The sequence below is a fragment of the Lissotriton helveticus genome, chromosome 2_1 (genome assembly GCF_964261635.1).
Source record: "Lissotriton helveticus chromosome 2_1, aLisHel1.1, whole genome shotgun sequence".
In the NCBI taxonomy this organism is placed as follows: domain Eukaryota; kingdom Metazoa; phylum Chordata; class Amphibia; order Caudata; family Salamandridae; genus Lissotriton; species Lissotriton helveticus.
This window is the reverse complement of record NC_136059.1, coordinates 535,575,635-535,601,134: the sequence shown is the minus strand read 5'-3', so window position 1 is coordinate 535,601,134 and position 25,500 is coordinate 535,575,635. Positions and strand designations below refer to the sequence as shown.

The 25,500-nt window shown below is 44.1% G+C and overlaps 1 protein-coding gene across 1 annotated transcript in view; it reads right to left on the bottom strand.

Moving 5' to 3' along the window:
• Positions 1-25,500, bottom strand: part of SLC30A5 (solute carrier family 30 member 5) — a 311,396-nt gene that overhangs the window by 234,910 nt on the left and 50,986 nt on the right. Inside the window, exons 5-6 of the mRNA XM_078675193.1 lie at positions 13,089-13,176; positions 11,206-11,293 (exon numbers count right to left, since the gene is read on the bottom strand). Of these exons, the coding sequence (XP_078531319.1) occupies positions 11,206-11,293; positions 13,089-13,176 (176 nt within the window). The remainder of the gene's footprint in view (positions 1-11,205; positions 11,294-13,088; positions 13,177-25,500) is intronic.

Here is a 25,500-nt window from a genome sequence, read left to right as displayed (position 1 = left end):
AGAACCCAGGCGTGGGAGTGACTCTTGGAAACCCCAGCAGCAAGATTTCCAGCTAACAATTTGGAAAAAGGTACAAATATTACCCACAACTGTTTTATCATCCAGCCAAAGCTAGTTAGCCTTATCAGGTCAATGATCAACAAAGTGCTCCGTCAACTGCTGCACTCACCATAGGATTTAGTATTACTAAAATACCTACAAATTGAGCGTAAAAGCCTAAAAAAGGCGGTATGGCTGCTAAAGAGAGAGTGGGCAATGCTACAATACTCCTCAAAATAACTACCATAGAAGCTTCTGAAAACTAGTAAACAAGCTTGATAAGGGTCCCAGGGCGGCAAACAATGGTAATATATGTGTGGAAGAATGGATGGATTAAATACCTACAAACACATTACAAGGGAAGTACAGATGACCATTCTGTACCGGGCCCAGGTCTGACCCCACATGTAAAAGATCACAGCACAAGCCCACACAAGTTGGTGACCCTGAAAATCAATAGCAATGGTGCTACCAACACTCTAGACCACTCAATGGAGCCCCAAGACTTTTCAATGGAGTCCTTGGTAAAAAATAATTGCAAACTCGTGCTCCAACTGCGCACCCCTCCCTAACAGCATACCGACTGCACTCCAAAAGCACGATGCTGCAACCTGGGCTGGTTTCCTGAACTCGAAGTTCAAGCGAATACTGATGGTGGGAAGCATTCTGGAAAGCTGGAAAGGCTCAGTGATTCACCCCATCTTCAAGGGTGGAGTAGCTGCATCCACCAGCAGTTACAGGTCGATATCGCTGTTCAATGTGGACCGCAAATATTAACACTACTACTGCAAGATCTTCAGGAGTAGGCGACTGAGGCAAAAAGGCTGCCAATGAACCAAACCGGGTTCACCAAAAAGCAAGGAACCACCACAAACTTGATGGCTGTGGGACTCATAATGAAAAGAGTATGTGAAACTGAGACACCACTAATCATGCATTTTGTGGACTTCAAAGTGGTCTTCAATTGCATCCCTCGAGGCCTGCTCTGAAATAAACTATTACGCTTGGGAATTCCACAAAAACTGTATAGGACCATCCAGCTGATATACACTAAAACCTGGGTAAAGATCAAGGTGGGGTACGCATGCCATTTATCCAGAAAGGTTAACACCTTCCTTGGATTGGATCAGGGATGTGTATTGGCATCACTGTAACCACTTGGATGCTAAGGCACTTGCACTCTTCTTCTCTAATTTCCATTTAAATGAATGGGCACTCCATGACGAGTTACCCTTGTCATTAGCATCCAAGTGGTTTTAATTTGTTCATCTAGGATTTCTCAAACTCCCTGGCAGAAGTGGTGTTGCATGCACCTAACCCCAGGTCTCACCAATTAAGCAGCACCCTGTATACAGACGGTCAGCAGTTGTTAAGCAATACCCTTGAGGCCCTACAGAGGATGATCAACAGGCTCGCTGAGTACTCAGTGAACCTCAGTTAACGAGCTAGAAATCAACCTAAAAAAAACTAAAGTAATACCGCTGAAACAACAAAAAGCGAAAAATGGGAAATGACGCCTAACCGGGTGCAACATTGATGAAGTTACAACATATATTTATACAGGGTTTAAACTGGGCTCACAAAATTCCTTTGCTACACAAAAAGAGCTATCATTGCAAAAACTGAAACCTTAAACTTCGCCTTTTCAAACCTAACAAAAGGTCTGAGGGGCCATAATCTAAAGGCATGGAAAACAGTGATCAAATCAAAAATTGTTCCACCTTTGTCATATGGAGGTGAAATATTGCTGAGTTAAGACGCAGACCTGTTGGAGAAGCTTGCAATGCAAACATCTAAACGAGCATTCCATACTCCAAAGTTAGTCTCCACCGCCCAAGTAAGACTGGAAATTGCCTTGGTAAAACAATCACTAGCCAGGCAAAGGGCATTCCTGAAGTGCTGTTATCGACTGCAGAGTGCCCCGGCGGCTAAACTAGTCTGGGCAGAGATAAACCTAACAATGAGAAAATGTCAATTTGGCACATAATGTTGTGGTCACCCTATCAGGCCATTTGGAAATTAATCTAAATCCTTAATTGAACTGCTCAGTTAGGCTAAAGTAACAGAAAGAAGACCTTAAATGAAGAAAAGAAAAAGACTTCCTTGTAGTCATGACCCTTTATAAGGAGTTTTCCATTCAATTTATGAACATCTCTACTCATTAACACTTTTCCAAAAATTAGAAAAAGAACAAGTTATTCACCTTTGGTAACGCTCTTTCTGGAGGATATATCTAACTGAAGATTGCTTTACTTGGAATACTCCCCAAGTGCCAGACTGGATATGGAACCTTTTTCACCAATGCTCCTGAGTGTCGTTGGTGATGCAGCATCACCAATGCTCCTGAGTGTCGCTGGCGAGGCTGTGCCGCTCTGCAATGGCTCTTTACACCCCTGGAAGTAGTAGGGTGGAGCTGCATATAAGAGCCACACTGCGTGCTGATGGAAGTTGGTTGCTTTCTGCACCCTCAAACGGGGATTGTGAAGCAATTGTTGGTACAAGTGTGTTTATACTGTTGTGCGATTCCTAAATTTAAACTTGGTTAGATGCCACTTCACAGAATGGGAAGGTACCGCGGTGGTGGCAAATCTGTGTATAGATAAGTGATTAGAAAGTTAAGGAACTTGTTCTTGTGATGATTACTTCTAACCGCAGATGCCTCACCTTAGAAAAGATACCAAACAGTACCTGCCAAAGGAGGTTGGTCTATGTAGGGGACTCCGACCAAATGTCCTGCAGGACTGCAGAGGTGAAATGTCCTTGCCGGAAGACCTGGTTTTCAAAAGAAAAGTACTTTGTGCACATGTGCACCAACACCGAAGTCACAGTCTGGCAGAAACCAAGAACAGTATTCTGCGTGCCAATGCAGCAGTAGCAGCCTTGGCCCTGGTAGGATGGCGTTCAGACCTTCTAAGAGACACTTCTTGGCCAGTGCATATATGATTTTGATGCACAGGATTACCCACTTTAACAGGGTACAGCCTTCATTTTCTTAGCCCAGAGAACCTCAGAGAAAGTTGCCAGTCCACACCGTGCTCCTGGTAGATCATTGTAAAAGGTCAACACGCTTTTGGAGTCCAGCTGATGAAGCCTTTCCTCCTCTTTTGAGTGGAAGGAACTGGCAACGAATGCTAGCAGGGAGATGAACAGTGCTACGTAAAATGGAGTCACAACTTTAGGTAACAAGGCCTACCTAGTCCTCAGCACTGGTTTGTCTGCCTGTGGTGTAGGGCAGTTGCATCGACCGTGCCTTGAGTTCACTCATGCGAGAAGCTGAAGTGTTGACCATGGGGAAGACAGTCTTTAGAGTCAGAAGACGCAACAAACCTGTGCACAGGCTCGAAGAGCATGCACATGAGAAATGTCAATACCAAGTTAAAGTCCCATTGTGGAATTGCAAACAGTTTAGGAGGAAGCGCGTGTCTCAAAACTTTAATTAAACACAATAGGAATGTATCCAGCAATGTAGAAAGGCTGAAAGAGGCAACAAACTACATCTAACAGTGCCCATTGCAAAGTGTTGCCGTGCCAAAGACAAAACGAACAGCAAAAAACAAAAAGAAGAGAATATCTGAAAGTTTGGCTTGTAAAGGGTATTGTAGGAAAGCGCCCCTTTTTGATAAGTTCACCCCGACTTTTTGCCTGGTATTTTGACTGGAAGTGCACTGGGTTCCTCCTAACCACATCCCCAATGCCTTTCCCAAAACTGTACAATTATTTCCACAGTTAGCAATTCCTTTAGCACTCTCTGTAAATGGTAACCCTGGTACCTAGGTCAAGGAGGCTAAAGAGGTTAAGGGCTGTAGCATGTTTTGTGCCACCCTAGGGAACCCCTCACCAAACACATACAGACTGCCACTGCAAGCTGTGTGTTTTGGTGCAGAAAAAAGTGAAAACACGACATGACACACATCCCTGTGTGCTATGTCCCCTACCACTGCATGTTATATTTCTAAGTCACCACTACAGCAGGCCTGACAGCCCTAAGGCAGGGTGCATTATATTACATTGGAGAACAGATCTGCAGGAGCAGATGTGCCCCTGTGCTGGTCAGTTCCATTACTGCCAGAACAAGGGACCAAGGAAGCCATTTTAAAACATGTGCTGGACACCGGTGAAAATGGGTTCCCCAGATATAAGATGGCTTCACTGAAAACAGGGATGTTTGGTATCAAACACCTCGTATTATCACACCAACACTGAATCCAGTGTTGGATTTATTAACACATGCACCAAAAGGGCATCTTAGAGGTGTCCCCTGAAAACCTACCACTTCTGGTGTGCTACCTGATTGGTCTTAGACAGTCTGTTACTCCAGACAAGTTTTTGACTTCCCAGGGGTGAGGGCCTTTGCTCTCAGGGGTCAGTAACAAAAGACTGCTCAGGCAGAGGATGTCTTGCAAATTAGCATTCTAAGGCAGAAAGCTTCAAAGAGCCCACCGCCTTCGTAATCTGGCATCCCTCACAGGAGAGGATGCCGACCCCCCCTTGGCCAGGTCCTGTTTGGCACCTGGGCAAGGTTGGGAAAATCAGTCAGAGAGACATGCACACCTTCAGGTGGGCTACCTGAAGTTGATACGACTTTTCAGAGTCTGCCATCTGGCAAACTTAGGAACTCTGGGACAGGGTAATGCCCACTTCCCACAGGAAGTGGTCATATAGAGGACACATTGGCTACTACCATACACTCCCCTAACACCACTAAATCTAGTATTTAGGAGAGCCCCTGGCACTAACCAGGAAGTCAGACCCTGCCGACCTGAAAGAAGAAGACAGACATAAAGAGTCGCAAGAACAGAAGAATCAGCAGCTGATTTGGCACCAACGCCCCTAGCCTGACTGCTGACTTCGACAATTGCACCAGCAGACAACTTGTCCTGCAGCTGATGCATCTCTAAAGCCTGAGGGAACTGTCATCACTTAACCCTGGAACTCTAGTGGAACAGTGGAGCTGCTCTCCTGCACTTTGCATGTACCATGAAAAAACTGTGAGGCTCCATGACCGCGAAAACCCAACACCGGAAAGCACCAATGCACCTGGGCCACCAAGCCTGTACTTAAATGGGTCAATAGTGCCAATGTGGTACTCAGACCCTCCAGACTCGAAGCCCAGATTGGGTTTCCCCGCTGTGGACTTAACATCGCCTGCAGTCTGTTTGCAGGTCCCCTTTACTGCAACCATTGTTGATGACAAAAACCCACACCTAAAGACACCTCTGCATCCGTCACCCCTAGCCCGCAGAGAAGAGGACCTAAGGTGTCCCCACGTCCCCGAGCATTGTGAGGCCTGAGCCCCCCGATGGTTAAACCCAAAACGAAACCTGCAGCCTTTTTTTGCAAAGATGGATTCCTACAGGCTAAGACTAGGCACCCGACGCTGTATTGCACCACAAAACCCGGCTGCCCTAGTGCCGCTGGTGGTGACCTGGTGCTGTTGCCTTGGACCTCGCCCCATACTCATCTTAAGTCCAGGCGATTGGTCTTGCAAGTCATTGTACTCTACCTGTAAGCCATTTTTAACATGAAACCATGCATACTATAACAAGTTTATATGGTTCCCTACTATCCTTTCAAATGATTCGATGGTATGCCTGAACCCCTCGGATGCTCTTAAATCATATAAAATGCTATTGTATAATGTACATGCTACTCAAGCGTTCCAAAAATCAATACAAAAGTGTTAATAAAAATCCAATTAAAGTATTGTAAGTCTATCTTATCCAAAGTCTTAAAAGACCTGTCAAGTATAAACACCTTTGGAATGCTATTGGCAAACGCCGGGTGGCGATGAGATGGGCTAGAGGCCCAACTCCAATTCTGGAAGCTTGGCACATCAACATGCTTTACTGCAATACACAATCAGAGGCATATAATGAACTACTCCAACAATGGGATAGACCTAAAAATATACGGGGAAACTACCAAACATATCTGGTGGGGGAGGAAACGGGAGAGCCAGAGGGAGAAGAAGCCTCAGCCTCATAAGCTATGCTTAATGTAGAGTGAAGCTGTAGATAACCAGGAACCTGCATAGTCAAGGGTTCCTACAGGAGATAACACTGAGATGATTATGAATGATCAAATAGAATGTGCAGGTGGACAGAGATGGGAAAGTAAGGCATATAATCCACGTATGTCGTGTATTGGTGGCCAGAGATGCTGAAAAATGATGCAATGTTCAGAAAATTATTGTAACTAGGTGCATTAGCGATGTTGGTCATATATTTTTGGGAAACGTTGCAAGTACATGTTATGTATGCACATGATAATTATGTCAATCAGTCACCAGATGTATCTTCTTAATTTCACTAATAAAAAAAGTATAGACACCTTTTTAAGCCCTTCTGGGAAATCCTTGCTGTCTGCCCTGCTGAAATAAGATGCTTGAGGAGAACCAGTAAATAAGCTTTACTAGAATATAATGAAGGCCATATGTAAGTAGAGATAAAAGCTACAGTAAAACAGGTTCTTCCTGATATATTCCCAGATGTACAACCTTGCTGAGACAACATAGGCAGCATTATTTTCAAATGAATGTTTAGGAGCATTTTTTGAAGGATTGTTTAGCTCCTTTTATTTGTCCATGCGGTCTGCCCCACTGTAAGCAGTCAAGAGCCAACCTGCCAAGTTGCACGTTGGTAGGCGGAGGTATTGTAATCGGCTATTCATTTTTGGTCATGAAGATCAGACTGCAGAAGAGCCTCATAGGATTTTCTTTCCAAGAGGAGCAAAAGGCCAGAGCACAAATAAGGGAGAGGACATGTCCTTGAACTCCTTTAGTTTAAACACGACGTTTGACACCAGAAGAAGTACAGGAAATTATTTGAGGAACATAAAATTAGAAGTTAGTTGAACCACAAGTCTCTCAAATTAGAGATGGATTCTGGACACTAACTCTCTGCAATTTGTATTTCCACTGTGGCAATTCAATAAGACAGAGTTAACAGCTTACTCAAGAGGTCTCAGACTATATAATGTTTAATAATTCATCTGAGAAAGGCATTCTTAGGGAAGTCTGCTTTCATGTTTTAGAAATTGCAAAAAGTGAATGACTGTTAGATACAGATTACTGACCAGCACTCAATTAAGTATTATTTGAGCTTCCATATAATTGCTCATACATCCTTTGGGGATGGGGAGATCCAAGTGAACTTCCTTCAGTTTCAACATGGTGAAGTGACAGGCCTTCATCTTTTGGGACTACATAAAATAGACCATCACTAGACTGTCAGTGGCTCTGCAACTAGATGCATCAGTAGATAGTGAATAAGAAAGCATTTTTAGAGGCTGCAATGTCATCCTACAAGAGGAAAAGTCAATGTGGCATTCAGGTACAGCACAGCAACTTACGGGAAAAATCTTCAGGAGTTAAGGTGAGTAGTGGGCAAGGTCCAAGGCAGCACCAGCAGAACACCACCAGCAGTACTAAGGCAGTCGGGTGCAGAGGTGCAAAACAGCATCAGCCCAATGCTTCTTTGGGGATCAGTCTTCGCGTAAACAGGCTGCCGACTTGGACTGGGAGGCCAGTTGGGTTGAACCAATAAGGGGACTCAGGCCTCACAACGCTTGGGGATGCAGGGACAGATTTGATCCAGCTGCAGAGGTGTCTTTAAAAGTCGGGTTTTCTTACCGGGATCAGTTGTGGTAGAGGGAGGCCTGTGGGCAGAGGCTGCAGGTGATGTCGGAGAGATTACTGGGGGCAAAACATGGTGGACATGGTCTCTGGAGGGCTGGGGGAACACAATGACCCCCTGACCAACTTCAACTCGAGCTTGGAGTGGCAGATGTAGTGGTGTCTTCAGGTGTCGGGTTTCTGCAGTCACAAAGTCCTCACAGAACTCTTTGGTTGCCGGCAGGTCTGCTACTTCTTGGAGGTCCTGGTTCCTGGGGGAAGAGCTGGTAGGTCTCTCTTGCTTTAGAGACGGCAGGTGTAGAACAAGTCCATTTTTGGTTCAATTGTCGAAGTCAGCAGGCAGGCTACCAGGGTTGGTGCCAGGCCAGTTGCTGGCTCTTCAGTTCCTGTAGGATGCAACTCTCCACGTCCTTCTTTGTCTTTCAGGTCGGCAGGTTCTGGTTTTCTTGTGCCAGGGGATCCCCAAAATATTTTATTTAGGTCCGTGTTCTGTCATGTTTTCACTTTTGTCTACACCAAACAGGCAGCCTGCAATGGCAGTATTGCATGAACTTGGTGAGGGGTGCATTTGGGTAGCATAATTGGTGCTGCAGCACTTAGGGATCCTCTTAATAGCTCATGCCCTAGCTACCAGGATTACCGTTTACCAGGGTCTTACTGAGACTGCTAAAGGTATTGCCAATTGGTGGAACAAATGTGAATTTCTATGGAAAGAACACTGGTACTGGTGACCTGATAAGCAGGAAACCAGTAGACTTCAGTCAAAGTTGCATCAAATACCAGGAAAACTGTCTGGGGGAGGTACTGCAACAAGAACCCAGTTTCCTACACTATTCCAGCATTTCCCTCATAAAACCTTTTAAACATTGGTCTAAACTTGACATTTCTTTCTGGATAGATGCTCTACAGGACTCAGTCTCTAGTCTGGATGGGGACACTGCCACTTCTTTATTAAAGACAGGACTAAATTGACACTGGAGGATCTCATTCGTTCTCCAGAACCAGTGCTAGCTCTAAATTGTTTTCCCAGAGAAGATCAATCAGTCCCTGCAGCCCTCTAAGGAGATCTACACAATTGTGAAATCTTTTCTAAAACCGAAACTTGCAGGAGACGGTCCCTCACCTTCTAATGAATGCTCAGAGCAGTTTGCTAACTTTTTCCTTAGGAAAGTTAGTCTCATATAGGACTCCCTCTAAGGAGACTTGGCTCTAAACCCTAATATTAAAAAGATTGCTACAGCTAAGAAGGTCTAACTTCCCACAATTGAACAATTATTTCATTTGGGCAGCAGCAAACACAATCAAGTCAGGTTGTCCTTTGGATGCTGCCCCAATAGCTATATTGCTGCAGGAAGGTGACATTATCATATCAGCCTAGACAACTATCTACAGCATCCGATTGGAAAGTGGACTGACCCATAGAAGCATGCAATCATTACCCAGTTGCTGAAAAAGTCCCAGACAAGACTGAGACTACAGACCAATATCACTGCTCCCAGGCATTAGCAAGATCATAGAAAAACTGGGAAACGGTTATGTGACAGATTTCCTGGAAATGGATGAAGGCCTAACTATGGCCTCCCCGGTAAAGAAAGTAGCAGGAACAAGTTTAGTCTCCTGAGAGCCCTTAGACAATCAAAGGGCTCCCTGTGGATACTTGGAAAGTAGTGGTACAAGACTTGTGGTAACGCTCTTTACCTAGGCAGTCCTGCATATGTGATTCAGAAGCTACATGTTATTCAAAATGCTGCAGCCCGAATACTGCTGGGTCTATCAAAAAACACAATCAGTGAGTCCGGCTTTAGCAAGCGTTCACTGGTTGCCGGAGAGTAAAATAATTCAAATCCTTGTGCATTGCGCACAAGATAAAATATGCTCACGGTCCACACATCCTTGGTCACCTCATTACACCATACAATAATAAAAGAGAGCAAACAACCAACAAACATCGCTCCCTCCTGGCTACCCCCAGAATCAAAAGAGCGAGAAGCATAGTTCGATCATTTGTATATTTCGTGTCCAAGCCCTGGAACTCCCTGCCCAGTTACCTCAGATCCAATGGTAATCTGTCAAGTTTCAGGAAGCAACTGAAGCCTCACCTCTTCACTTAACCAATGCACTTTGTCCTCCTGATTCCTAGTAGCACTGGGAAGCCTGTTTCTGGGTAACTATGCACTTTACAAGATTCTTTAACATAACATCAGGGCGCCCTACTCTCCAAGATGTGCTCTCAGGTTGGGCCCAGTGAGCCATTATTTTCCTGGGCAGCGACAAATTTGCTATATCTGAACTGTGCCGCAGGTCCTTTTTGATGAAGGTTGATCCAAAGCTGGGAGACCTAGCATATTCAGAGGCAGGGGTCCTGTTCATGGACCCCTTAATTAAAGAGCTGAGGGAAATTCGTGGCCATCTACAATTCCGTAGATAAGGCTCAGGGCTCTATCAAATTAATGTTGAACCCTAGGGTTTTCATAGTGGCTGGTCCAAGGCCAAGGCAGACATGCATAGTGGGAAGATTGGTGGTTTCTTTCCCTCCAGGATGGACTTTGTGTTTGCGGCTCCAGAGGTGCTCACAGAGGGCAGTCTGTCCAAGGACGTTATAAAGCGAGTACAACGTTTTGAACTAGCATAATCCTTGCCTCTGGTCCAGACACAGAATACAACATTTCCTAGCTATCGTAAAGGAATGTTTTCAATTTGATTAAGGACACAAAGGTGAAGATTATTCCCACCTACTGATCAGAGACCAGAATATCCCACCACAGTTTCTTAATAAGTAGTTTTTTATTACTGGTGAGTAATAACTTTCTGCATATAATGTTGTAAAATGTCCATGCTTGCTCACTCAGTTATGAGGCTTTTCTAAGTGACTGTGCTATGTCAGCCATTGGTGGTTCTGCTATTTATACACTCTTTGTCTCTACAGGTACTGATACCTCTAAACAAGAGTAGGAGACTTGGATGACACGATGATCGTTGCATGAAGAAAGAGGGGATTAAACATTGACAAGGGGACTATATGATGATTAACTGAATACTGACTGGTTGCTACGTTGGATGTTTTTTTTCTACCTTCCCTGGTGTTCATGGGAGAGACAGTTTATTGGCATGTTAATGTTCCTTGTGGCTGCGGTGTTAATAAAGCAAAGAAAGAACACATGATCCTCGCCTCTGTGTCTTTCATAGAATTGGAAATTTCCCTTACAATAGTTAGGAATTTTTTTGTATTCATTACGTGGACCTTTTAGCCACTACCTGTCTAGTTACTCTCCCTATTCTTCTCAGCAATAAAAACACCTGCCAGGCTCTAAAATCAAACAAATCCCACCAGCACCTTTTTTTGTGAATAAAACTATTTATATTTGTTCAGATTTTTAGGTATTGTGAGGTTAATAATGACAACTGAAAACTTGAATGAAGTCATCCAACACATATTCTTTGTGACTGAAGACATGAATTAGGAAGCTAAAATTAAAATACAGTTCAAGCACAGTGGAGCTCTAAATTCTGCCAACATTCACAGAAAAGGATACGGTGTTCCGCAATTTTAGCCATGAGGTCATCATTATCAAAAAGCAGTAAGCAAATTACAGCAATGATGAAAAAGGCTGCTCCTCTAGTCTGCAAAAAAGGAGTAGTAAGAAAAGGTAATTTTGGAATAACACATTACAACTATACCACAAAATACATGCAGAGTTAAGGAGCACAGTTTTCTGGCAGCACAAGTGACATAGAACGAAGAATGAATGAGGGATTCATGGTGTAGAACTGATATTGAACTAGTTGAATTTTTTTGTTTATTGATATGATGAAACATAAAACCAGTAAAATACATACATGTCTTGGGTAGAAATACACTGATATCGTCTGCATGATGACAAAGTGCATGACAGTATACAATTCACTCCGATATACATAGGCCTACAGCTAGACATTATTACTCATCAGTTATACAGTACGTCCTCCAGTCAATTACGTTCTAGCTTTGCCTCATTGTAGCTCTAGGTCCACATGTATCTTGTGTGCGTTAATGCAATTGTGTAGTGTCCGTGGTGTCTATAGGGTGTCCGAGGAGATACGCTTTAAGGGAGTCTCATATGTCTCCGGGCCGTGATGTCAATGGAAGGAGTTCAGCATATGTGAGGGTTAGGTCCTGCCAAAATATCATATCTCTGACCCAATCTTTAAACTTGGGTGCCCTGCCCCGCCCCCACCTACATGCTATCCTGCGTTTAGCTAATGAGAGTGCAAGTGACACAAAGCATCGATAGCCTACGGCTATGTTCTCCGTGAAGCCAATCAGAGCTATTAAAGGTGAAGGTTGAACTGGAGGTGCCGTCATCGTTTCTAATGCCAAGAATATCTGCCACCAATAGTTGTGTAGCCGATCACACTCCCAGGCAAGATGCAGAAAATCTGCCATCTCCGCCCCACATCTGTCACATTTATCACTGTCCCGCAATCTATACTTGTACATTTTGACCGGACTGTAGTAGGTGCAGTGTAAGAACTTATAGTGTATGATTCGCAAACGACTACTAGAGAAAAATTTTCCCGTTTGTGCACAACAGAATGACCATTGTTGATCTGTTATTTCCTGTCCTGTATCCGCGGCCCATCTTTCCTTTGCACTGCTTAGTTCTGGGACTTGTTCGGCATATATACTGTGATACAGTGCAGATACTACATGTGAAGCCGAGTCGCATCTCAATATGGCCTGTAGCGGAGCCAGTGCATGTGGTTCTTGCAGTTATGTGTGTATTCCTTCATCCCCTGTCGCAACCTTACATATAAAAAGATGTTCTTGGGAGAGGGTGCCGTTTTAGTGAACATCTGTTGCAGTGTATGGAATTTTCCATTTGAATATAGATCACCCCAACAATGAGGAATTATAGGGGAAATCTACCCTAAAAGACAGATCCCCCCAGTAATTTCTCAGAGGACCTTCAGGTTTTCACTTGTAATCAGACGGTAACCATGTCCTTGGAATTACTGGTATTCTTGGTAATGGTAATTCCAGCGGGCGTACTTGCATGAAAGATTACAGGACCCCTCGAAATGAAAGTCTTAGAACATAAACCACCCATATAACATACTTTTCTTTTTCTTCGGACAGGCATCCTGCTGGCACACTAAAAGGTGGCAGTAGGGAGGAGCACACTGTTATTGTCGGCAGTTTACAACAACAACCCATTTTTCTGACAGATGGAGTACATTACATCAACAACCCAGGGGCCTCAGTGGGAATATTACCCTAGAAAATGAGCCCTGTCCCCGCTGAGTTTATTTACATGAATTACCCACAAACAAAAATGAACTACACTGTGCTATAAACAGTCTAAGATATCCATCTTTTGTAAAGTAGAATAAACCACAACAATCTACAAGTTGCACTTGTCGAGATTAACGGAAATACCTTTGATGGTCCTCCTCCAGAATTGGTGAACAATACAGTGAGCAATGTCAGGACAACAAGGTCACTATGCTCGAAGAGTAGCAATGTCCTGGAACACAGAAATAAGGCAATGAGATGTGCTTCTCCATCTCCTACTTATGAAAACATACCCAGCATTGCAAGGGCATTATTGCAAAAGAGAGATAACTTTCAGGTACATTTTCATTGATACATATAAATCACATAATGCTTAACAGGCATGGGATCCTTCACATCTTACTCTGAGAATAACAAATAGCCGTGCCTGATTACTTAGTCTGACAACTGCCTATTTCATTCTCATATTTCAATGTTCAATTAGTATCAATAATCTATTGTATATGGATTCGACCTGAAAACACGGATCAATGGTGACGGTCGGAAAAAAGGCTATCAAACGGACTATTTAAGTGCAACCTCATGTATATTTAAATAGACAAAATGATGGTTGAATCTATTGGTAAAAGCAGAGCTGCCAATAGTAAGAGGCACTGGGATCTGGGAGGGACAAGCTTATAAAAGGTGGTAATGTAGAGACAACAAAGACGGAGGTAACGGAAACTAGACTAAAACTGCCTTTCTCTATTGGGTTAATCCCAGAGGTCTTTATTCCTCACATTATCGGATATGTTTTGCTATATAAGACATGGGGCACAAGGTTGATGACAATTGATAAATCCGATGGTCAAAATAGTCCCTAAATGAGAAAAGGTGATGCCTAAAGCGGTCTTTAGAATAAGGATATATTGATATGTACATCTATCTATATATATATATATTCCAATACCCACTCATAAATGTGAATGTGTCTGACACAGCAAGCTTTAGTTCTCAAGTGGATTGATTCTCTACCAATTCTGTTGCGCATAGCCCCTGGAGATGTGAAACGTCTTGGCAGACGCTTGTCAGCTTTCTTCAGTGCCGGTTTCATGGCAAGTCATCACACTGTGGGGTACTACTTAATCGACTTCGCTGGGGTAATGACTCGACCCCACCTCGATCTTCAAGGTAAACTACCTCTTTTGACTACTCCATTAAGTGCATTGTTTCAAGAAGCTGCATTACGGAATGCCATATCCGATATGAAGGCCCATTAAGTAATCGGTAATTCAGAGACACAGTGATGTCTGAACAATATTGGCTCAAGGGCAGCACACTCGCAAATACAGCCAGTTCTAGTTCTTACATTTTCATGGTGAGTCCACTTAAGCTTCCCTCCACAGTGAATACTGCTTCCCCCCCCCCTTGCAGATTAGTGATCACTCTGTCAGTTTACATCGACAATTACCTTTCTTTTTCTGACTGCAAAGTTCGGGGATTTTGTAAAGTGAACTGTCTGACAAACGCGCTGTACAAAAAGCGTGAAATAAAAGGCTTTAGGATGCAATGTTTTATTCCAACCCATTTAGATGACTAGAAAGTGAACTGTACAAATATTTCAAAATACATTTCAGTAGTTGTGTAAGCCCTTGTTCTGTAATTCTGTGTCATAAAAAATATTTCAATAGGATGAAAACATATCAGAATACTTTACTTGGCGATGTGCAAATGATAAATATGTTTGCTGAAACCTAATTCCCACAGATTATTGTACATCCACTATATAGTTTTATAGGTAAAACTGCATGTTAGTGGGAAAGTGTTTGCCCATTGCAATGGAAAATGTGCGGTCTGTAAATGAAAGTGCACTAACCCCACATGCTTAAATAAAACATTTATTAAATATCAGTTTTTATATAATCGCGAGGGTGTCCAAAGAAATGGGTACAGAAAATGGGGCAAATGGAATGTATATCGAGATGACCTAAGTGTTTCCCCATCGGTAGTAATGGAAATGCAACGCACGGGAGAGCGGTTTTAGAAATACCTTGACTGCACTTGGTTTATTGTTCCTAATGATTTTAATATACTGTTTAACCTGCCAAAATGTTGACCGAACAATGCATATGACCTTTAATTCTGTTAAATTAATAAAAATACATTAAAAAAAGTGCATTTTTAAAGATGAACTGAAAAACATTCCTGCCCCTGCCCTGATGGCAATATTATTAGTGAACTAAGAGGCGAGTCAGGGGTCATGTGCATCCCATATGTGGGCTTGAGTCTTATTATGCGTGGAGCAAACATTTAGCCTATTAAATCCAACCAAATCGTTTTTTTTGTACAGTAGGAATGCTGAAATCTCATTGGAAGGTGCTCATTTGTGACAAGGAAGAAAAAGGTGCATAGGATGACATAATGAGACAAGGTTATGGGTCAAGTACATTACAGTTAGGTCGAGTAGATAATTCAAGTTACTATCCCTGCAAGTCTAGTAACATTGTTATACTTTTTCGAGGCCTGATATCTATTTATCTATCTAGCCATCTACAAAAAAGAAAGGAGAGAAATCTGGGTGGTTTTCAAGTTCGGGTGGAAGGGCAGGGGCTATATAGAGCACCCTACAACACCAGCAACACTGAATCTGCTCACCTCAAATGACCGCTTTCCTAGACGTTTTTAAGCATGCTTTTTGTAATTTGGTATAAATCGGAAATGAAGATTCAAAATATATGTATATATCAGGCCACGGAGCAGTCAGATCTCAAGATCTAGTTAGCTGCCACCATATCAACAAATCAGTAGTTGGTTGATCAGGAATATGCTCTACTGTTATGTGTATTGTTCTGATGTTAGAAATACAGACATGAGATACCGCTCATGCGGAACTGTAACTGGATGAGACTGTACTTGATTGTTATGTTTAACTGATGGAATAAAATAAAAAATTGTTTTAATTAAAAAAAAATAATAATAATAATCAGTAGTTGCAGCCATTTTCAGACTCAGTCCCTTGCGCCATCAATATAAAATTACACTGGAAAAAGCAAAAACAAAAACAACAAAAAAGGCCAGGCTCCTTTTTAGATCTTGCGCCTAGTGTTGCAGTGCGCAGGACTGCTCGCGCAGTGCGAGAACTTTAGTATGTGAAAAACAGGGTTTGAGAGCTGACCTAGGAATCGCACACGCTTGTGCGTGTGCTTTTCCTATTGTGGCCCACAATTGGCCTTTGCGTGCGTCTTTTTTTATAAAAGACTGCACGCAATTGGCCAAAGGCGGGAGCATTGCTCCGCCCAGGGCCTATTGGTGTCTATTACGCGCTTGGTGCGCGTAATAGACACCAATAGGCCATGTGGTTTCAATTATCTTGCCCAGACACAAGCGCGATATTGAAACCACGGCTCGCTATGGCGCGCGCACCCCTCGCTGGCTTCTGCTTTTTGGATCCATTTTTTCTGCTTCCTTCCACTGATAAATATATTTGAGTTCTTCAGCCCCTTCAGCGTCATTAGAATTAATAATGGCGTTGATGAAGATGATAATGCTGAATGTGCAGAGGGGCGGACCCCTGAGCCTCTCACGTCACGATATTCATTGGTTTTTGGCTAAATGAGGGTCCCTCACTTGTTAAGGGGCTTCTGAAGAGCTTGTCTCCCCCACGCCCCTGCGCTGCAGGGCGGCAGGGACGTGCATTGGCCTCTGGCTGAAGGCAAACAAACGCCTCACGCCTAGCATGTAATATATCTCTTGTTCTGCAGTCAGTCTATGACACTCCTGTCTGGGTTATTCTGCTGATTAGATAGCAGCCTGTGTTAATGTTCTCGCTGCAGTGATCTCCTTGTCCTGACGGTCGCAGGGTTCCACCTATCGCGCCACCTTCTCTTCGGCAGGTAGGGAGTAAGTGAGCGCTGAGTGCAGCGTACTGAGGCAGATTTGCTCCGGCGCCTGGGAAATGTTGTGTGTGGAATCGTCGCTGCTGAAGAAAGGGTCAGAACGATGTGAGAAATGATGCACAGCGGCAAGACAGGTGCTGTCCAGCCCCGATAACTCTGCCAAGTCCAGACAACCCTCCGCGCCGCTCTCTCACACTGCCCAGCAGTGCCAACTCTACCAGTGGGTGCAAACTCGCCTTGTGGCAGCTCTCCCCGTGAGTGCTTGCTCCGCGCACTGCCCTCTCATGCCTCTTCCTCAGATTATCCACCCATGCCAGTTTACACTGCCACTAATGCCTTTCCACCAGTGCCACCTCCTCAAGCTACCTTTTGTTGCTAATCTATACTTCCCTTCGGTGTACACTCAGAATATTTCCTTGTGCCAGCTGTTCTTCTCATGCTCTACTGGTGCCACCTTCTCATCCTGCCCACGCCGGCCCACTCCTTTACAGCACCCACCAGTGTCTCATGCGATTTCCCTTCATCAACACTGCCACCGGTTGCAGCTCACTAGCATGCCCAGCAGTGTTCTTTTTGCGCACACCTGCCTGCGCCTACTCACACAGTTCAGCCGTGCCATTGGAGCATCTCGTTACCTCTTGGTACCAGCGCTTCCCTCTTCATTGGCGCCCGTCCTGCCAGCGTCACATAGGTCACCATGCCAGCTCCTCGCCATGCACTAGTGACCACCGCTATCACCCTGTTCACTGGCACAAGAACCGCACCCTGGTTTCTACTGCCCCATTCCTATTTTACTCGGACTACCGATTCCAGCATCCTGCCTTTCACAGGTTTTCATCTTGGAAGAGTTGTAAATCCCAGCTGCGGTTATCCCAGTTTAGCGGTACTCGTTTTATCATTTCAAAACAGTGAAACAGTCCCTGCTTGACTTGATGTCCGTGCCTTTTAGTTTCACAGAACTTTGCAGCGGGTGCATTAACCTACTGTGCAATCTTACCAAGTATCACATTTATTTATTTGTTTTAACATAAAAAGTAGTCTGTCCACAGAAGCACTACATTCATAAGAGCAATTAATCACAATAAAAACTTGTGGGACATAAAAATACCCAATACCTATATATTATAAAGAACATAAAACCTTCCCTGTAACCCAAGAAGGTATCATTAAATAGGTCCATTATCGAGGTCACTCCAAACAGCAAATGCAATTAACTGCGCATGCTAAGTGCTATAAGGAACTATTAAAAGGGTACATAGTCCCTGGTTATAGTTTTAAAAAGAACATAAAGAAACACTTCAGGCAATAGCAAATTCTTGCAGATGGTGAATTAAACATAAAAATAACACTCCCTCATATGTTCCACACAAGTGCGTTTTTTAGGTCTCGGCTAGCGTAGGCTGCGCTTGCGCAGTCTCGCTGGAGAGATTTTATGTTTCTAGTAGAGAGGCTTGAACCCGCCCCTCTTCTCCATTGGCTGGCTTCCTAAACGGCGGCCAGCCATTGGGGAAGAGGTTTGTCTTTCCATCTAAGCCCCGTCTTTTTCAGATTGAAGGGTGTGTTTTTTCGTTTCTTTCTCTCCTCTTTCCATTGGTTGGAATGTAAACAACAAGTCAAAAAACACGCCCGTTGTTTACATTCCAGCCGATGGAGAAGAGGGGAGAAAGAAACTAAAAAACACGCCCCCCCACTCCGAAAAAGACGGGGCTTAGTGACAAATGGCGAACGCTTTCGATTGTTCCTTTTATGTACTTGTTGCTAATAGCAGGGCCAACTGCAGACATTTATCTTGCATCTTTTTTCCTTTCCATTGATCTTCGAGGCCCAGCAGCAAATGTGTGCATCCCCGATACCTTCCAAACCAGTTTTTCATGCCGTTGATCAGACCCTATCAGACAGTGGGGCATCTAGGTCTGTGTACAAGGCACGCCGACCCTATATAAAGATCTGGGGTAGTCGACCCTCAGAACTCTGTGCATCAGTGTGATCAGGTGCCGCCTCCAAGTCAAGCTGCAAAAGACTTTCAAGGATGTGCGTTGTGGGAGGGGAAGTCTGTCCACATGTCCCTTGCTGTTCCTGCTACTTCAGCAGTATGCCCTACTACTACCCCCCCCCCCCTTTTCCTGTCCTCCTATGAGGCGGAGAGCGGTGTACTGCCCTGTGTTCCGGGCTGCGCTTTGGAAGGGGAGGGGTGGGAAGGGGTGGGAGCAGCCTGCTCCGAGGGGGCTCCATGAAGCAGCGCACCCGTGCACTGGCCGATATGCACAGGGGCTCCCCATCATGATCCCGAGGGCGGTGTCGCCTGGGGCATAATGCGGGTGCCGGGGGGAATTGCGGAGACTGTGGCGGGTTCTCTGGGGGGACCCTAGACATGACGGGAATCGGCTCGGTTTTTGTCCCCGAGGTCGTGGGATAGCGTGCTTGATTGGCCTTTCAGAAGCTGGGGTGTGCGAGGGACCAGGCTCGCGTTGGTAGTCTATTAAGGGGCAGGTCCCGAGGCCTACGGTTGGGCGGAGGTCACCCTGCCGTGCGGGTGGCACCGTTGTCTGGTGGTCAGTCCGGAGCTAGGTGGGGGCAGCCTGTTCCGGTGCCGCCCTCCACCCCCCCTATCTGCCGCCCATTATACTCCACACCTCCAGTTCGTTTCCTCCCCGACGCCCCTCCTGGATACCCGGGTGAGAGGGGTGGGCAGGAGGGCTCATGAAATCGCGTAGTTGTGGGGGAGGGGGGTGAACTGACTGGTACCCTGGCGAGTGCGGGCCCCTGTCACGCCGCGCGAGCATTTGCATGGCTGCGCCACAGGGGTCCGTGTTGGTGAATGCTGGCCGTACGCATCTGGATGCATTGCCCATCTGTTGGCAATGTTGTCAACTAATGCTCTCTTGCGGCGATCTCGCTGGACAAACTCCGGGTGCTCAATCCGAAGCAAGAGCAGGGGGCAGGGATGTCTTGCATTCGGCTGAAGGAACAGTCCGGGCAGGGTGGCTAACCCGCGGGATGCGGCGGGTCTCGATCCGGGTTCCCGCCTTTGTTAAAACTCTTGCGACCGGCTGCACTCCCCCCCCACCCTCCGCGTGTGGCGTTATGCAAGGGTGCGGCGCATCACATTGTGCTTGCCGGCTGTAGCTCAGCGGGTTGCACGCACCCCTAGGACGCACTACATTGCGATTGCTTTGTGGGAAATTCGGGTGCGGTAAACGTTCAGGTTTCCCAAAGGGTCATTTTAGTGCTGTATGTGACGTTATAACTAAAGCTGCGAGGCACTTTCGTGGCGCCAGAATGACCAGTCAGGAGCGGCTGTTTTTTTGTAGTCGAGTAAGATGCCTTCTTCAAAAGGCACAGAAGCATAACTAAGTGCTGGGTTTAACGACAACATTTAGACGTGTTTACAGAGAAAGGCACGTCCGCTTGAGGACGAGCCTGTCATCAGGGTTTACAGGAGGCACTGGGCTGGCTCGCCACCTGGAAAGGAGAGCTCCTAATAAGGGCAGCGTCCCACTCACCGCCAGCCTGACAGCAGAGCAGGGAGCATGATTTATGGCCTAGGTAGTAAACATACTGTCCAATCAACGCTTGCTTCTGGGACCTTCCACCACCACATCCACCACCACCACCACATCCAAACATCCACCACCACATCCACCACCACCACATCCACTACCATCACATCCACCACCACCACCCCTACCACCACATACACCAACACCACCACATCCACCACCACCACCACATCCACTACCATCACATCCACCACCACCACATCCATCACCACCACCACATCCAACACCACCACCTCCACCACTACCTCCACCACCACATCATCCACCACCACCACCACCACAACCACATCCACCACCACCACATCCACCACCACATTCACCACCACATTCATCACCACATTCACCACCACCACCACCACCACGTGTGTGTGTGTGTGTGGCTCTGTGTGTGTGTGTGTGTGTGTGTGTGTGGCTGTGTGTGTGTGTGTGTGTGTGTGTGTGTGTGTGTGTGTGTGTGTGTGTGTGTGTGTGTGTGTGTGTGTGTGTGTGTGTGTGTGTGTGGCTGTGTGTGTGTGTGTGGCTCTGTGTGTGTCTGTGTGTGGCTCTGTGTGTGTGTGTGTGCAAATGCAATAGGTCTCGCATTTGCAAGAGATTAAGCTATTGCCATTGTAAATGACAATACCATATATTTATTGGTTTAAAAAAAAAATGAAAACAATAACATTTGCAATGCCAATAGCTCTAACTTTAACAAAGACGAGACCATTGCATTGTAAATGCTTGTCATATTGAAGCAAAATATTTAAACCTCGGAGTCTCCAAGCCCGGGCAAAAGAACAAAACATAGTCTCCATCTTGTATCACAGCAAGAGAGAATTGACAACTTTGGGTCCTAGTGCTCCTACACCTTTTGCCCAGGGGTTAACACCTAATGGAAATAAGCCAGATTTATACTTCATATAGTTTTTCTGAACCAAAGGTTCTTAAATAGTTTTTAAGTAAAATGACCTTAAATAAGCTGAAGACAATTCATCTGTAACCTTGATATCTGTTTACAGTGCTCTACACCACTTTGAAAACTTTTGGATTCCAGCATCACATTGCTTTTGTATCTTGTGTTTGTTGTTGCTGGTAAACACACAGCTTGTCTTACTCAGTTTCACTTTAATCTTTATTCGATCTTACGAAAGCAGATCATAAAAGAAACACGGATAAAACCATGCAATATAAAGACTATAGGTTTAAAATATCTACAATAAAATTCATTGGAAACTTCCACTTAGAGGGATAGAAGTGCGTGGGTCTTAATTCAGCAACGTAAGTAAATAGCAGCATATAAGACAAATAGACACACAACTTGTCATTTATTATCAATATGTATATAAATCGATAATTGGATTTACTACTGCAAGAGACAGATTATAATTACTTATGGCACTTTCATGCTCAAGCATCTTTGCACCTCTGTGCGAGTTGATTCTGTGCAGTTGGTGACCCCACCAGTAGGCAATGAGCATTATGCAGATACACAAACATGAATCTGTGTCCTTTATATTTTTTCCACTTTATTCTAACCTGTGATTACAATCTCTTCTGGTTCATGATTGTATGTCACTCCCTAAGAAGGATTTAGTGATATATGGCAGCCACTACTTCTACAATGTTAGCCATATTCATGCGTTTTTCTTCACTTCTACATTCGGTTTCCATCCTCTATTTCTTGGGTTGGCTGAAGTGAACTTTATGTCTCTGACGCTTCTTTTTTAGCAACATAATAATATTGTAAGGAATCGGACTGTGTTGGCTCCTTTCCATTAACATTTTTTGTCCAGTTAATATCATTCACTTTTAATTTAGTGTGTCACCCCATCAGATAAAGGCCTTAAGTTTAAAATGTATAATTTTGACTAAGGCAGCTGGTGTGAAGATTATTTTGTAAATGTATTTTTGATGCCACCTATAAGCCACACATTTAAAACATATAAAAAACAACAACATGTGTCTGCCTAAAATGGCAACCACATCCTTGCAGTAAACATTTTCATTACAAAAAAGTAGCTATCATGTATACATTTCGGTCAGGTGTACATAGAACAGGTTTAGACTCCATTGTTAGTTTTAATACCGATCACAGGGAATTGTGATTCTTACAAGCATAAATTACTTTCAATCGAACACAGAATTGCTCTAGAAAATGACAAAAACAATATAAAACAAGCATTTGCAATGCAATAGGTCTCACATTTGCGAGAGTTTGAGCTATTGGCATTGTAAAAGACAATGCCTTTTATTTAAGAGTTTGAAAACCTGCAAGCTGTGCATAAACAAGAACTTTGTACTTATAGTCCTTGCTTATGAGAATCGAGGCTGGCAGTATCTTTTACTGCCAGCCTTGCTTCTCGTAAGCAAGGACTATACGTACAAATTGCGAGTTTATGCACTGCTTGCAGGTTTTCAAAACAAATTAATAAAAGGCATTGTCATTTACAATGCCAATAGCTCCAGCTCTTGCAAATGCGAGAGCTATTGCATTGCAAATGCTTGTTTTTAATGTCCCCCAAGGTGGGCCAAGGCATTGGGAGTAGGGGCGCAGCTATTCATTGCAAAATTGTTTTGCTTGGGATGGGGCTGTGCGGCTCCCCTCCCTGCACCTTTTTTAGGCCCCAGGGACACCATTCCCCGGGGTCGATAGTGCTAATTAATTCACATATTACAACACTCATGACACTCATTCATCTATGGCACTAAACCACCCTCCCCTTTCTTTTTTATGTCCTCCGGAGTTTGGTACAACATTTTTTGTTTGGGGAGGGGTGAGGATCCACTGCTTGAGCCGGTTTTCGGCTCTGGAAACAACATCCCATGGGGTGGATTCCATTTTTGGGGGAGGGAGGGTGCGCAGCCCATCTCCCCTAGCCTTTTTCAGCCAAGGGGACCCTATCCTCGGGGCAGATTTAACAGCCACTCCCTGCTAATGACCTCATATATCACATCACTCATGACATGTTCTACGACGTCACTGATAACACCAGTGCAATTTCTGAAATGTTATCATTGATGTCAACACTATGCATGTTGGAGGCACGAGTTACAGTTACTTAAGATAACTATAACTGGTGAATTTCAGTAGTTTTGTTAATTTAAAATAGTGTGTTTTAACTGACATGTTTACCCAACTAATGTCCCTTTTACCGTTGGTTTTCTCCGTTCATTCTTACGTTTTTTTTTTAAGTAAGATATTATTACAATTTCTAACTACAATACCGGTTTGTTTCAGGGAAAAACGTATGTGTGTTTTTCTGTCAGAGCCGGATTTCCAAAAATAAAATAATTACTGCAAGGCCCAGAAATTTTTCTTAGAAGGAAGCCGCCCACTTCCCAGCTACTGCTGACCAGTTACCCCACTGGCAAAGTCCAAACCTTCCCTTTACATCTCCACTGATACTACTCACTCTCTTACTGGCTCCACTAACTGCTTGTATATGCAATGCTCAAAGTCAAACTGCAATGAATGAACACAAGAGAATTCTTGCGTTAACCTGATATAACATTTGATATGTACTAGTGTACTAATTTAGCTCCTCAAGCAATTAAATTTAAAGCATCCTTGGTATTAAACGGGAAAGTAAAGGCAACATCCATGCAGTGCACACAATTTAAACTAGAATCCCTGGTTAAAAGCTAGGGCTTCCTGCTTGAACAAATTATGTGAGGCCAGCCAATAACTTTGCTAGTGCCTTGTTTTGCGTTCACCTGTAAATAAATCAGCCGAGCTGAATTATTTACAGAGCAGCACAGCTAGAGTGTTTGCTTTTCACTGCAAAGTGATTCTGCACTATTTATTTTTGCGATGAACAAGTCACAGTTTTTCACTGTAGACACATCATCATGCAGAAACAAAACAGGCCATTCGTGACCACATGAGAATAAGAGTACTTCCGAACTCATGAGGGTTGGCAATTTTTAGTTGCAGTGCCAAAGTGTTCCAATCTTTGGACCGAAGGGCCAGGAAATACTAGTCACTACTCAAAGCAGTTGTTGGAATTTTTGGGACTAAAACTGGCATATCTCAAATTTGTAATGGAATAGTATTGGTAAAAACAATTCTGCATCCTAACCAGTTCCTGATTAATAAGGCACTTGAAACTAAGTATTTTAAGAGAACCTTTTCTTAACGGGAGTAGTTCATTAACGAGGAAGACTACTCAGAAGGGTATTTCTGTGTTCAAGTTCAGGGTTCACAAGATTCTAGTATTCAGTAGAGGTAGTTTCAAGTTTTTTTGTTTTCAATCAATCACACGTAGTTACAGCTAGATGTAGTACAATGCCAAGGCACCTTTCACTTTGAATCACAATGACTAACTGGACTAAGGGTCTTACCCAGTATCTATATTTGGCACCTTGGTCTGGATGGATACATGAGTGCTGTGTCAGTCCTATCATGAGTTCAGACCCCACACAATAGCTTATAAATAGACTGAGAGCAATGGCAAAATAGTATAGCCAGTTGTAAAACACTGCTGATCTGCTAAGAGACTCCCACAGGAGGACTGAAAATCAAATGTTTTTGCCTTACCTATAGTATCATCAAAAGGCAAGAAGCAGTGCTTTAAATGAGAAAATGTTATTTTTCTTTGTAGGATGCCCTGAACCATTTTTTGATTCTTAGATTGATATTATTTGTTTAGCACTCATCCAGTGGATCCTTAGGTGCTAGCCTTTTAAGCACTGCCTTAAACATGTGAGTTGAGCGCCTCTCTAAAGGCAGGTAGGTTAGACATATACCATAAGGTATGGGGTGAGTAAAGGCGGCGGACCCATTGAATCAATTTAGGGCCAAAGCCCATTGTACTCGGCATAAGCCAAAGGTAAGTCCAACTTAGACAACCGAATTCTGCTCTATGTCTAACAGAGCTAGTGCATAGGTGTTGTCAGGAAGCTGTTAAACGTGGTAAACAGGAGTTAGGTGTCTGAGATTATGGAGAGTATTTCGTTTTGGGATTAAACAGGATTGGTTAATATGGACCAAGCCAGGCAGCAATAGAAGAAGGCGAGCCACCAGAACACTACTAAGTAGTTTAGGGGTGATATTGGCAGGTATGTCAACGCCTTCGTGGGATCTCTACCAGATTTCGGTACCATCGCAATTAATGCCTCTCACATAGTGGCAGGTAGGCCACC